Raw genomic sequence first — 14674 nt, forward strand, 5'->3', positions numbered from 1 at the left:
GGAAGATTCAGGCTCATAGCGGAGGAGCCTGACGTGGGGCTCGATCCTATAACGCTGGGATCACGCCCTGAGCCGAAGGCAGACGCTTAACCGCTGTGCCACCCAGGTGCCCCTGCCAGAAACTTTTTAAAAGATATTTTATTTATTTATTTGAGAGAGAGAGAGCATGAGCCAGGGGGTTGGACAGAGGGAGAAGCAGACTCCCCATTGAGCAGGGAGCCCGACACGGGGCTCTATCCCAGGACCCTGAGATCATGATCTGAGCTGAAGGCAGACACTTAACTGACTGAGCCACCCAGGCGCCCCTGCTGCTAGAAATTTTTAACTGAGATGACAGACTGTTGTTTTAATATATTAGAATATTATTTTGGTTGCCATGTCCTATAGCAATGCAAGGGACAGCATTTTAAAAAAAATTATTTTCAGCCACATGGTGAATATGATTTACAACCTCTCCTAAGTCAAAGTTAGTATCTACTTGTATAAAAACGTAAACCCCCCAGGGGTTTAATAATATTAGCTGAAAGATGCTTGGCAAGAAACATCTAAAATGTTACTGTGAAAGTCTATGAATTTTTGTAACTGAAAATTTTACTGAGGGGCACCTGGGTGGTTCAGTCAGTTAAGCGTCCAACTCTCGACATTAGGTCTTAATCTCAGGGTGGTGAGTTCAAGCCCCACGTTGGGCTCTGTGTTGGGCATGGAGCCTACTTAAAAAAAAAAAAGAAGAAGAAAATTTATTGAGATAGTTCTAGATTCACATAGAGTTGTAAAACATAATACAGAGAGAACCTACATACTCTTTATCCACTTTCTCCCAATGGTAACATTTTATGAAACTATAGTATTACACCATAGCCAGGATACTGACATTAATTCAAGTTGGTGATTTTATTGAGATTTCATCACACTGGCATGCAGTAGCGTGTGTGTGTGTGTGCATGTGTGTATTCTGTATGGTTTTATCACATGTGCAGGTTTGTGTATCTACCACCATAGTCAAGATACTGACCTATGGATTTTGAAAACATTTTATGATTTGGTATTAAAATTGAAAAAACCAGTGTGGAGGCTGCTGTTGTAAGTCAAGTGTTTACTTTTTGAAAAACATTTTTCAAAAACTTTTGAAAATGTTATTGTCTTCCTAATTTTTTCGTATATCTTCAATATTGATATCTGAGGAAAAGCATCTGGAAATTACCTTAAAAGTGATCTGTGCCCAGACAGGAAAGCACTATCTTCAGATCACACCCTCTAGTCTTTCTGTCCAAATTGGGTGAAGAAAGACCTGCCTCAAAATATGGAATAGCGTGTAATCACTACTTAAAGAGAGAAGAGTGCATCACTAGCAGTACCAAGAGCATTTTGGGTGTGAACCTGACCAACCCTAGGTTTTTTCGGTTGATGTGCAGAGGCCTGGCACAGAAGCATCAAGTAAGCATTTGTGAAACTCAGGCTTTCTAGGCACAAGACAGGATTCCTCCCTCAGAACCCTGAGCTGAGGGGACTAGGTGGACATACCCGCAGTAGTGAGGAATGGGACGGGACAGGATGGAGGCAGGGCTGAGCGTCAGCTCTGTGGCTGTTTGGAGCTGGGAAGGGGTGAAGGAAAGGAGTCCTCGCAGGAGTAGGGTGGCAGGCAGGGCCGTGGAAATGGGATAGATTGCATGTTCCTTATTTCGTATGTCTGGTCTCCTGCACCGCTCTGAGCACTCTGAAGTTACTCTGATTTAGACTTTTAAGGGACCAGGGTGCTTCTGCGAGAGATCAGGTTGGTCATTTATGGTCTTCACATTTTATCCTTGTCTTTGTTTCTTTTCAGCTCCTGTTGTGGTTATGTTGTAAACGAATCATCCAGCACTTGCACTGCTTGCAACAAAGATCGTTTGGAATTTAAATCTGTTTTTCTCAGCTTCCACTTGCTAATTGACCTCACTGACCACACAGGTACCCTCCACGCCTGCAGTCTCACAGGAGGGGTTGCTGAGGAGACTTTAGGCTGCACGGTAAATAACAGAAAGGAAAATGTGTTTAGAAATAATTCCAAATTGAATTCTCTTCCCCCCAAGTGTAGATTATTTCAATGAACAGTTGATAGAAATTAAGGCATTAATAAAGAGGTCTGGGGAAAAAAAATCAAGCTTGATTTAAACACGCATTGCTTTAATGAACAAATAATTGCATGTTGTGTATTAAATCACAGCTGATTTTGCTGTTGGGGACAGCGGCCAAGGCTGTTGACGCAGGAAAGAAAGAAGACATTTTCTATAGTCGAGTAACAATGGGTAGAACAGCACAGCGGAGATGTTGGTCAGTTGAGGCAGAAGGAGGGTGTGGCGATATTTCACCAGCCAGCTGAGAGAAGTCACCACATAGAGTCAGGACACACGCAGCGCCTTCCGACGGCAGGACAGCAGCAGATGCTTAGGAGTGTGTGCGCGTGGTGACAGGGGCCTGGTTCTTCTTGTTAAAGCCAGCTCCTGCAGTTTGCCAGTAGCCCCCAGCCCCACTCAGCTTCTGGTTTGTTGAGGGGAGTTTCCTGGGCTGAGCCACCTGACTGGTTTCAGAGATTCAGTTTGGAGCCTTTTGACCTTGTCTCCTCCATTAAGAGAATTGAGCGGTATTTATAGTAATTACTATAAATAAAATTCCATTCTAGTGCGCAAAGCCAAGTTTCACATTGTTAAGATGAGTTATTTATATGGACTTTGGAAGTATTTCTTTGATTGTTTTAACCAGGTAAATGAGTTTCTTGAAATGACGGATGAACAGAAAACAGCATTGAAGTGGCGATTTCTTTTGGAAAGAAGCAAAATTTATTTAAAAGTTAGTATATTTTACAGTACTATGTTATTCTATATATTCAAGTAATAAGAAAATCCTAGAGTATGACCTAATAAGTTAGGGAATTTGTTATTTTTAATAATGTCCAGTTCCCAGATATGCAGAAGAATTTGACTAACGTGGATGCAAGTAATCAGGGTTTGTTTGTTTGTTTTGTTTTGTTTTGTTTTTTTGTATACTATAAAGGGATTCCACATGACACCAAAGGAACAGACCAACAGGGCCGCCTGGCTGACTCAGTTGGTGGAGCACGTGACTCTTTAAAAAAATTTTTTTTAAATTTAAATTTAATTAAATAACATATAAGGTATTATTGGTTTCAGGGGTACAGGTCTGTGATTCATCAGTGTTATATAATACCCTGTGCTCATTACAACACATATCCTCCCCAATGTCCATCACCCAGTTGCCCCATCCCTCCACCTCCCCCCTTCAGCAACCCTCGGTTAGCATGTGACTCTTGATCCCGAGGTCGGGAGTTTGAGCCCCACATCTGGTGTAAAGATTACTTAAAAATGAAATCTTGGGGGGGGGAAAATAGACCAACAAAGACAGTATCTGTTATGTTTAGTCCAAGGAGGGCCATGGGTTGTAGAGTCAAAGCTGGTCCCCCACCCCTGTGCCACTCCCTTCCTGCCCGCAAAGCAGTGCTCCTCACTTCATGAGTAATATCAGGTGGCACAGTCACATGCGTGGATGCAGGGGAGAGACAGACTGGGTTTGAATCCCCGGCTCCACCACTCCTCAGCCTCTGTGACCTTCTAGAGCTCTGTGGTCCCGCCTCTCCAGTTGGAGCAGCACTGGCAACACTTCAGTGTGGGGGTCATAGCATCTTAGTATTAAAGGTGTAAAAACGGAGTGAGACAAACTCCTTTTGTTTTGCAAATGTGGAAAATGGGACCAAGAAATGTTGCTACTTGTGCAAAGTCACAGGTGAGATGGGCTACAGCCTACGCTCGCTCTCTCCTATCAGTCTCAAATGTTTTCTCCTTTACACTCTTAAAAGTTTTCAAGCTCTTGTTTAAGAGAGTTATATCTGCTGGTATTTACTGCACTAGAACATGACATTGAGAATAATTAAAAACCTGTCCATGAGCCCACATTCCATTAACAGTCAGCAATGATATTATTTCATGTCCCACAGCCTCTAGAAAACCACAGTGTGTTTTGCCCAAGAGTGAGGGTGAGAAAGGCAGACGGCATCTTAGTACAACCACGAACATAGTTGTGATCTCCTGGGTCCTCTGAATAGTCTTGGGGAGCACTGCACCTGCTCCAGCTAAGCCTCAGAGACAGGTGTGCCCATTTCCCATGGCTTCCTTCCTTGGGGCCTTAAGCACATCCGAGTAGGCTGCAGACATGGAGTTACCTACGGCCTCACTGATATTTCCAGCACATTAGTTTGAGGCCTCTTCATTGCTAGGCTGAAGGGGGGAAATTGCAGTAATACACTGGATCTCTTCCACCGTTGGCATGGATCCATCTACATACTGTCATGTCCCAAATCGGAATATACTCAGATCTTTGACCAACTTTGTTTTTCCTCCAAACAAGAGGTACCAGTTGCTAATGAGTTTGATCAATTTAAATTCATGGCAAGTTACTTATAGTTTCCCTAACTTGATCCAAACATAACAATAAATTGCTCTCAAAAAAGGGACATTGTACCTTTCCAAAGGACATGTTTAAAAGGTATTTAAGTCAGGGGTGCCTGGGTGGCTCAGTTGGTTGAACACCTGCTTTCGGCTCGGGCCGTGAACCCGGGGTCCTGGGATTGAGCCCCACGTCAGGCTCCCTGCTCAGTGGGGAGCCTGCTTCTCTCTCTCCTCCCCCCTCATGCTCTCTCTCGCTATCTCTATCTCTCTCTCTCAAATAAATAAATAAATAAAATCTTAAAAAAAATAAAAGGTATTTAAGTCAGATTTAACAGATTTTAAGCAGATATAAAAGGATTCTCACAAAATATAGTAAAGATTATGGGACTCTAACAACAATTTCAATTATTTTAACTGATTTAAAATAGAACAAGTAACTTAAAAAGTAAGAACTCACGTTTTTCTGCTAATATAACAAAAAACAAAGTATTGCTATAGAGATGGGCCATTTTGTATGTTTATCATATTTCAGTTAAAAACAATGGCTATTTAAAATGGCTCAGCTGGAGGGATTTCAAAGCAAGGTATTTTAATATATTTTTTTAAAGATTGATTTATTTGTTAGAGAGAGAGAACATGAGTTGGGGGAGGGACCGAGAGAGAAAGAGAGTCTTAAGCAGACTCCCCTCTGAGTGGAGCCCAACATGAGGCTTGATTCCAGGACCAAAAGATCATGACCTGAGCTGAAACCAAGAGTCTGACGCTCAACCGACTGAGCCACCCAGGTGCCCCAGTATTTTAATGTTTTGAAATACATGGTGACATGAACACAAGTCCTTGTATGTCTGATATTAGTGTCAAAGAATGCTTTCGGAAAAGGGTAAAACCATGACTCTCATATAGAAATAAAATGAACGTGTCGAAGATTTAATTCGTTAATCAGTGAAGAAATTAGGAAGGGGTTCTTAAAAAATGAATTCAAAGAAGAATTGGAAGAGTGAACACAGAGGCTGACAGTCAGCAGTGCTGAACTGGGGTTATCTGGAGATGGCAAAACCCTCTTCCACAGGGCAGAGCTGACTGCATCGTCACACAGACAGGATTCCTTTGGATTCCCCTGAGTGGGACTCCTATTTGTATCATTATCTGTTCTCTACAACATGCTGTTGAAAACAGCTCAGCCATGGCCACGAAAGGGGCTGAGCCCTGCAGAATGAGGCCACCCAGACTGTGGGAGGAGCGCTCCACTGAAAGATGCCCATTTATCCTCTTTGCCCACCTCAGCCTTTCACAGTGTTTCGTGACATTTGTCTGTGTTTTCCTGTTAGTTTCTGGAATTAGCATAGCCAGCTGACATGCCCTTCCACTCTATGTTAAATAAAACATTGGTGAAAGTGCTCTGTTAAATGTCAAGAACAAGATGTCATTATTAACAAAGTGCATCATTACATCCCCAGAGCCTAACAGACTTACGTTACTACCACGGGTTAACGCCTGTCACAGCTGCTAGTTTGAACACACTTTATTTTTACATATTATTTCTTTATTTGTTAATTTGTTATCTTTACACCCAACGTGGGGCTCGAACTCACAACCGGGAGATTGAGAGTGGTATGCTCTTCCGACGGAGCCAGGCCAGCACCCCTTGAGCACACTTTAAACCCTTCTTTTGTAGGTGTTGGATTTGAAACTCCAACTTTCCTACCAAAGAGAAATGTCATGAGAAAAATATTGAGTTTTACAAAATCGCTGTCTGGAGGCAGACCTGTAAATTCTCTCCCGAACTTCTCCTGATGTGAACTCTCTCCATTGTCTTACAACTGGCACTAGAATTATGCTCCCACCTGCAAAACAGCTCATGGTGGTTCTCCACTGCATTCTCTGTTGTGGTCAGTGGTTTTCAACTTTATATACAATGTGATTTTTTTTTAAATTAACTCCTCCTCTCTCTTTTCTCCCTACAGTTTTTTTTATCACATAGAGCAAGGGGTGGATTGAGAATTAGTGTGCTCTCATGTAAGCTTGCAGACCCTATTGAGGCCAGTAGGAACTTGTCTAGACAAGGAAATATTTAAAACAAGATACTTTAAACTCTGGACAAGAATATGCGTTTCAACTCTCTTGAAAGTCGACAATGAGTTTGAAAATTATGGATAAAATTGTATTTTGTTCAAAGGTGGTAAAAATGTTTCTATAAATTGTTACTACGTTTCCTTCTGGAGTTGGTTGGGGGTAAGTCTTAAAATCTCTCATCTGCCCCAGCTCCTTTCTTAGGCCTTTTCTACCAACTTTGCCCTCTCTTGCCAAGTTGAAAGATGTTGTGTGAATTAATAAACGAGTTTAATCTTCCCCACAGATATCCATGATTTCTTTTCTTAAGCCCCTTTCCTCTTTGTCTTGTTTCCCTGGAGAAAGATGGGAACCTCCAAAAATGACCTCCCTAGAGTTTGGTGGTAGCTGAAACTGCTCTCCAGGAGCTGGTGGGGCACAGGCGAGGGCTTCTCTGCGGCGCAGGGTGGGAACAGCGGAAGTCCTCGGGCAGTGCTGGGCAGCAGCTTTGAACACTGAAGAACACCTCTGAACCTTGCCTTCTCTGATGACACATGGGGCCACCGAGCGCTTCTGAAGGCTGGCTGACTCAGGGGTGATATTTGTGAGTCTGAATCAACTGGGAGGAGACCAGCCTCAAAAGATCTAGGAGTGGCACCAGTCTGGGACCTGCAAGGGCAGGGCTGCTCAGACAGGATGCCAGCCCCCACTCCACCCGCCCGCACTGGCCAAAGCCCTGGAGCGCGTGCTCAGCCCCACACCATTTCGAGTGACTTGCTGCAGGGCACAGGCCTATCGGCGTGGTCAGTGCTGGCCTGAGGTCTGGGGGGTTTGGCATTTCCAGAACCCACCACAGGAGCGAAAAAGAGTAAGTATCTGAAACTCTTACAAAGCTGGTGTTGGGAGATAAACTTGTCAGTAGCATTGTCTCTGGCTTTTACCATAGGTATCCATGGTGGAGAGGCATGAGTGGCCCCTAGTGTGTCTGGATTGTGGTAATAATCAAGGCAATGGAGGACTTGACCTAGGTGTGCAGACAGGGGGTGTGCCCGATGAAGAGCTTCCTTCCTCACTCCCCTGGAGCAGGGTATGGGTGTGTTAAGCAAGGTGACTCCAGAAGTTGGACTGAGAAAGAAGGCGGGAGAGTGGTGGAGGGGGAAGGTTCAGGCTGGGGAGGAGAGAGAAGTGAGGGTGCCTGCCTGTGGCCACATGACACTCTCTTGATAAAGCAAGAGTGGGTGTCCAAGAGCACCAGAGAGCAGGAAGGCCACCTGGCCCGGATGGTGTGTCAGGAACGGCTCTGCTAGGCCTTCTGGTGCCCTGACCTCTGGCAGCAGGTCCCAAAGCACCAATGCCTGGACCACAGGAGCCGGTACCAGCCCTACTGTCCAGGGGCCTCAGCTGCCCACTGGCCTCAGGAGCATAATACAGATGCCTAATACAGGCATTCTCAAATTAGACTTGTATGTCATACCCAGTGTTCCCCAGCCACAGTCTGTGGGCCCTAAGAGGGCAGCAGAGGGCTCTGAATGGCCTCTTCACTTCTACCTTGCTGACCTTTCAGTCCACCAGCACTTAACCAAGGAAACCCGATGCCCATCCCTGGAGGGGCCCCCTGATTGCTGATTTCATCTGATGCCATAGGAATCCACAGGGCTGGGTGTCAGGCCACACTGAATCAAAGGGGCTTCCCAAAGTTTAACTTACACATTTATGAAATGAAGATGACAAATTGGTTGGTATCTAATATTTGGTTGTAGATTAGCTAGAATTCACGCACTTGAAGGCATAAAGGAAGAAGCATCCCGTTCTGCCACTACGGAATACAGAGTCCCTGTCCAGCACCTCCACTTCCCACTGCTCTCCGGAAGCTGCTTTTCCTGGTCCTGGCATCTTCCCATCTGCAGGTTTGCTTTGCTTTATGTAAATAGTGTGGTGACTGTATGATTTTTCCTAATCTACTAGTGGTTGCTTTCAGTAAGATTCTCCCTTCCTAATTCTGCTGTGCACGTGGCAGAATATGTGATACACATCACATAAAATTGACCATTTTAACCATTTTAGGTATACAATTGAGTGGCCTTAAATGCATTCACAGTGTTGTACAACCATCACCACGTCCATCTCCAGAAAGTTTTCATCTTCCCAAACTGACACTTTGTCTCCATTAGATATTGCTCTCCATTTCTGCTTCTCCAGCCCCTGGTAACCTTTGATCGGCTTCCTGCCCATGAGCTTGACGACTCTGGGTACTTCATAGGATACGTGACCTTTTGTGTCTGGCTTCTTTCTCTGAGCATGTGTTCGAGGTTCACCCACGTCACAGCAGCTGTCAGTGCGTCCTTCTTTCTTGCGCTGTGTTTGTTCACCCATTCATCTGTCTGTGGACGTCTGCACTGTTTCCACCTTTTGGTTCATGTGATCAGCCAGTCACAGCTGCTGGGAGCACACGCTTACAAGTGCCCTCATGTTTGTGTGTCTTTCCTGTCGTACGTATTCATCTTTCTTTGTTAAAACATGCAGTTTATAAGTGCAGGTTACCCTATAATCTGCATTTACACTTAATACTTTGTAATAAACTTTTTTACATTACTCAATATTTGACCTAATTTAATGGCTGTATATCATTTCATTATATGAACATAGGGTAGTGAATGTAATCAATCCAATACTGTTAGACATTTAAGATGTTCCCCATTTTTTGCTATTGGAAACAGCTGTAGCTAAATTTTTGTCCACATTCTTAATTATTTCCTTGGGATAAGTTTCTGGACATTAAATTGCTACAATAATATTAATAGCTAACATTATTGAGTGCTTTCCATGTGACAGACACTGTAATAAACAGTACTGAATTTATTATTTTATTATTATTTTTGAAGATTTTATTTATTTATGTGACAGAGAGAGCACAAGCAGGGGGAGCGGCAAAGAGAGGGAGAAGCAGGCTCCCCACTGAGCAGGGAGTTGGACATGGGGCTCGATCTCAGGACCCTGGGATGACGATCCAAGCCAAAGGCAGATACTTAACCAACTGTGCCACCCAGGCGTCCCTAGTACTCAGTGTATACAAGGGCTGTCTGTTTGCCCATTTTACAGATGGGACCTGCAGGTCCAGCGGCAGGAGCTGGAAATGGAGGTGGTTGTGCGGGTAGGCTCTGTCACTGCAGGCTCACACTCCATGTGCTGCCTGCAGGATGCTCTCTCGCTCTGAGCTTCTCCATCTGTGGTTCTCCTTTTGTAAACGGGGGTAACAATGCCATCTTCTCTTGGTGACTGTCAAGACTGAGTACATCCACGTATGTCAAGTGCTTGGACTCATGCACCCAGTACCTGATCAGGGAGTATGTTATTGTGAATATTGAAGGATAGCAGTTTCACAGTCTCTCATATTTGGCAATATTTTTGTTGTGTGAATCCTATTCTGCTTTTATAGTTTGATTTTTTTTTTTATAGGTGAACTTTTTTTTTTTTTTTAAGTAGGCTCCACACCCAAGGTGCGGCTTGAACTCATGACCCCGAGATTAAGAGTTGTGTGCTCGGGGCGCCTGGGTGGATCAGTCGGTTGAGCGTCCAACTCTTGGTTTTGGTCATGTCATGATCTCAGGATCTTGAGATCAAGCCCTGTGTTGGGCTCAGTGCTGAGTGCAGAGTCAGCTTGAGATTCTCTCTAAGTCTTAAAAAAAAAAAAAAAAAGAAGTCATGTGCTCTACCAACTGGGCCAGCCAGGCACCCCTATAGTTGAATTATTATACTTACAATTACTTTACTTTTTCCCTTTAAATCATATGAAGGTTTTTAGCATATTTGAATTAATCATATTGAAAAGAAGTATAAAACTACCTGAAACCAAAGAGATACCACACCAACATTAATACCACAGATGTGTCCAATAGTCTCATTAAAATAATTACTAAGTACAAAAATATGAAAAGATGTTAGCTTCACTATTAAAGAAATGCAAATTAAAATGACCATAGCCATAGGGAAGCCTGGGTGGCTCAGTTGGTTTAAGTGTCTGACTCTTGGTTTTGGCTCAAGTCCTGATCTCAGGGTTGTGATCTCAGGATCTGAGACCGAGCCCCACCTAGCTCTGGGCTCAGCAGGGAGTCTGCTTGAGCATACACATACGTGCAGAGGGACGGAGTGTGGAGAGCGGCAGAGAGAACAAACATAACCAATGTTAACAATTACCGAGTCTAAGGAAGCGTGTGCAGAGTTCACTATATAAGTCTTTCAACCTTTTATAGGTTTAAATTATTCAAAATAAAAAGTTGGGGAAAAATGTGCCTCCTGGGTGCTAGGATTACTGTGATTTCAGCAAGATCGGGAATTGTGGGAATTGGTGTCTCTGTTTTTTATTCTCGAAGCCAAGGACTTTGCGTGCGACACATGCAATGCTGTCGTCAGCTGTTTGTGACAAAACTCGTGCCACCACCATAGTGAACGTTGACCTCTCTGGGTGCTGGTTTGTGCCGCCCAAGCGGGCTGCTGTGAGCCTGCTCCCGCCTCACACCTTTTGGCTTCGAAGTCTGTCAGCTTGGTGGGCTTGTCTCAGCTGAGCCTTGTGTCTGCCACTAATACACGTTCCATATGAGCACACCCTTGAGCCAGCTCTTCCGCCTACAGGAGCCTAGGCCAGTGAAGCCACTACAAGTGTGCTGATGATTAGAAACCATCTCCATTGCCAACACTGGAGGACTGATGTCAGAATCTTGCGCAGTCACGGAAACAGTGCTGCAGAAATGTGCCGTCCGACAGAGAGTTACAGCACACTGTGAGGAAAGCAGGTTCGGAAATTGAGTTATGCACAAGTCTTATTTTAAGAGTTGCAGTTACATCCACAGATTTGGAAGAAGGTACACTAAGTGCTTCACTTTGGCTGTCTCTGGGTGAATGGAATTTTGGGTGGTTTTGCTTATTCATATTCTTTTTTTTTTTTTTTAAAGATTTTATTTGACAGAGATAGAGACAGCCAGCGAGAGAGGGAACACAAGCAGGGGGAGTGGGAGAGGAAGAAGCAGGCTCATAGCGGAGGAGCCTGATGTGGGGCTCGATCCCATAATGCCGGGATCACGCCCTGAGCCGAAGGCAGACGCTTAACCGCTGTGCCACCCAGGCGCCCCTGCTTATTCATATTCTTGAACTCATCTGTAATAAACACATATTGCTTAAGCAATTAAAATAAGAAACTTGATTATTAGATAAAACAAGTTAAGATAGTATGACATTTAATAAACAAGTCGAATCCTGGCACTTCCTCACAATTACAAATTAAATGTGGGGGTTGCCTAATACTTACATGTTCGAATCTTCTTATATATCTACCTGCAAGATGCAGCCTGCATGGTGGTCAAGACTTCATCTTCTGGATTTAGGAAAGCCAGGTTATAACTTGGTTCTGTCCCTCAGCTGAGTGACCATAAAGCCAGGCTGGCTAGCCTCTAAATCTACATCTTCATGTTTAATAGGAATGGTAGTAATACCAATCTCACAGCTTTGTTGAGGGTTAAAGAACACATGGAAAGCTCTTGACCCAGTGCCTAGCAGTATTAAGGGTTAGTAAATGTGAGCTATTATTAAATTAGATGTCCTCAGTTTTCTGTGAGGGGCCTGCAGATGTCTTCTGTTTACATATCCAGCAGAAGCCCCTGCCTAAGCCTAAAGGACATCACCAGGCATTGTGCATCTTGGCTAGACTTTTTGTACGCAGAGAGCAAGTAGGAACAAAAGTAGCTCTCCCCCTCTGGGGGGAGACTTCCTCATCTCTGGTTGGAGGTTGAGGTGCTGATTAACTCTGTTTATAAAGCACAGTGCTCTAGAGGCCAAAGGTCAATGACCAAGGTCTGAAGCCCTTTAATGAGGAAATGTGCCTCCTAGCCACTAGTGGAGCGATAAAAGTAAACTTTTAGACCAAATAAAAGCATTTAAAAAAAAAAGATTTTATTTATTTATTTGACAGAGAGAGACAGCCAGCGAGAGAGGGAACACAAGCAGGGGGAGCGAGAGAGGAAGAAGCAGGCTCCTAGCGGGGGAGCCTGATGTGGGGCTCGATCCCAGGACCCTGGGATCACACCCTGAGCCGAAGGCAGACGCTTAACGACTGAGCCACCCAGGTGCCCCTAGACGATAGCATTTTTATTTGGAAAACAATCGTTTCAAAATTATCTCCCAAATGCAGAATCTACAGGCCATGGTACAAATGAGTGAGGTTGCCATTAATCGTTCACTTATTAAATACAATTTTAAATTAACTATGTGGAGTAGTGTTTAGCCACATTTCCAGGATAAGAAGCACTTGGGAGTGTTGATGATTAATTCTGCTAATTAATACAGTGAGCCTGGTATGGGCCAGTAATGTGGAAATTTTTATTTTTACAAATACCTCCAGATGATTATCATGATCAAGGAAATTTAGAAAAAACATGATTTTCAGATTCCTTTGCATAGTTTAAGTTTTGAATTACTGATTTCAGACTGTCCCAATGAAGTCTTTTTTTTTTTTTTTTTAAGATTTATATTTATTTATTTGAGAGAGAGAGAAAGCACGAACAGGAAGGGTAGAGGGAGGAGCAGACTCTCTGCTGAGCAGGGAGCCCGATGCCACACAGGGCTGGATCCCAGGACCCGGGGATCATGACCTGAGCTGAAGGCAGATGCTTAATGGACTGAGCCACCCAAGCGCCCCCCCAATGAAAAGTCTTATCCAGTCCAGTTTTAGGAAAGAAAAGTAAGTCTTCTGAACATTTGGTTTGATAAATTCTCTGCTTTGGAAGCATCAGAAAAACGCAATTTCGTTGTTTCCTAAAAGACACTCTATCTTCTTTCCATTTCTGGCCCAGCTTTTCTAGATATTTTCCTTGACGGGTCCATCTTCCTTAAGTCATAACAATCCAGTTAAATCATATTTAAGAATTAGTTTCTTGTCGCAAAAGAAAACAAAACAGAATTAGTTCATTAAAGGATTGTCACATTTAACAACCTTGGCTTGCTTCTGTCCAGCTCCCTTCTCTCCTGAAACATAACAGGGTGCTTTTGTACAGACTCAATACTCTGGCTTTTCCACCTTAAATCTCATACTGACGACCCCGTGTATGCCAGCCTGGATCTCATCGTTTTCTTTTACGGGTCCGACTCCCTTCGGCGTCCCGGTCAAGATAATATCTCCTTCTTCCAAGGTCATTATCTTAGAAACGTAGCTGATAATGTAGGGGATGGAAAAGATCATGGAGGCTGTCTCACCCTCCTGCCTGAGTTCACCGTTGACCTTGAGCCAGAGCTTCAGGTTGTGCGGGTCCGGGATCTTCTCTTTGGGCACGAACGCGCTGACCGGGCAGGAGGCCGTGAAGCTCTTGGCCAGCGTCCAGGGCAAGCCCTTCTTCTTGCACTCGTCCTGCATGTCTCTGGCGGTCATGTCCAGACACAGGGCATAGCCGGCCACGTAGTCCATGGCCGCGGCCTCGGGGACGGCGCGGCCGCGCCTGCCCATCACGACGCCCAGCTCGAGCTCGTGGTGCAGGTTGCGGGTGTAGGCCGGCATGAGGATGGCCGAGCCCTCGGGGACGTAGGCGGTGGACGGCTTCAGGAAGAGCACCGGCTCGCTCAGCACCGCGCTCTGCATCTCCTTGACGTGGTCCGCGTAGTTTCTGCCCACGCACACGATGTTCTTCCCCCACTCCCAGAAGCGGGACAGGGGCCTGGGGGCGGCCATGGCCCGGCCGGAGCCCCCGCACGTCACGTGACTTCGCCGGGACCCGGTCACCTGATGCCTACGGCGCCCCGGAGGGCACCAACTACCTCGCGGCGCCGTCCCGTCCGCGACGGCCCGTTCCGTTCCGCGCTCTCGCGGGTGCTCGGCGGTCGCGGCGCTTCCACCCCTGCAGCCGCTGTCCAGTAGCTGCCTCGGGACACTGGGCGGTCCCTGGAGAGAGGCTGAGACCCTGACGCTGCCCTCCGGCAGCCGCCAGGTCCCAGCACCCCCCTCCCCGCGCCCTCAGGTCAGCAGCAGCCCGGCCGCAGCGGGCACGGGTTTGGACGCGGGCGCTGATTGGCCGGGGTCTGGGGCGGGGGCGCGAGACGCGCGCGGATTGGCTGGGGGGCGGGGCGGCGGGCGCCCATTGGCCGCGGCGCGTCGCCGGCGTGTGCGGCCCGCCCGCCCCTCGCGCCACCGCCCCGCCGCCGCCGGC

The 14674-nt window shown here is 45.7% G+C and overlaps 2 protein-coding genes across 2 annotated transcripts in view; one reads left to right on the top strand and one right to left on the bottom strand.

Annotated features, from left to right (window-relative positions):
• The window catches only part of MEIOB (meiosis specific with OB-fold), a 30602-nt gene extending 23814 nt beyond the window's left edge, over positions 1-6788 (top strand). Inside the window, exons 12-14 of the mRNA XM_040635545.1 lie at positions 1823-2006; positions 2740-2826; positions 6404-6788. Coding sequence (XP_040491479.1) covers positions 1823-2006; positions 2740-2826; positions 6404-6514 — 382 coding nt within the window. The 3' untranslated portion in view covers positions 6515-6788. The remainder of the gene's footprint in view (positions 1-1822; positions 2007-2739; positions 2827-6403) is intronic.
• A 6047-nt stretch (positions 6789-12835) lies between these two features.
• Positions 12836-14475, bottom strand: FAHD1 (fumarylacetoacetate hydrolase domain containing 1). The gene has a single exon (XM_008696731.2). It carries the CDS (start codon positions 14197-14199, stop codon positions 13534-13536), a length of 666 nt encoding a protein of 221 aa, XP_008694953.1. The 5' UTR covers positions 14200-14475; the 3' UTR covers positions 12836-13533.
• Positions 14476-14674: the final 199 nt, after the last annotated feature.

Source organism: Ursus maritimus, unplaced genomic scaffold, assembly GCF_017311325.1.
Source record: "Ursus maritimus isolate PB19 unplaced genomic scaffold, ASM1731132v1 scaffold_2, whole genome shotgun sequence".
NCBI classification, from domain to species: domain Eukaryota; kingdom Metazoa; phylum Chordata; class Mammalia; order Carnivora; family Ursidae; genus Ursus; species Ursus maritimus.

Bases quoted from the DNA above. Each gene is read 5' to 3' on its own strand.
- FAHD1 (XM_008696731.2), bottom strand. From the start codon at position 14,199: ATGGCCGCCCCCAGGCCCCTGTCCCGCTTCTGGGAGTGGGGGAAGAAC.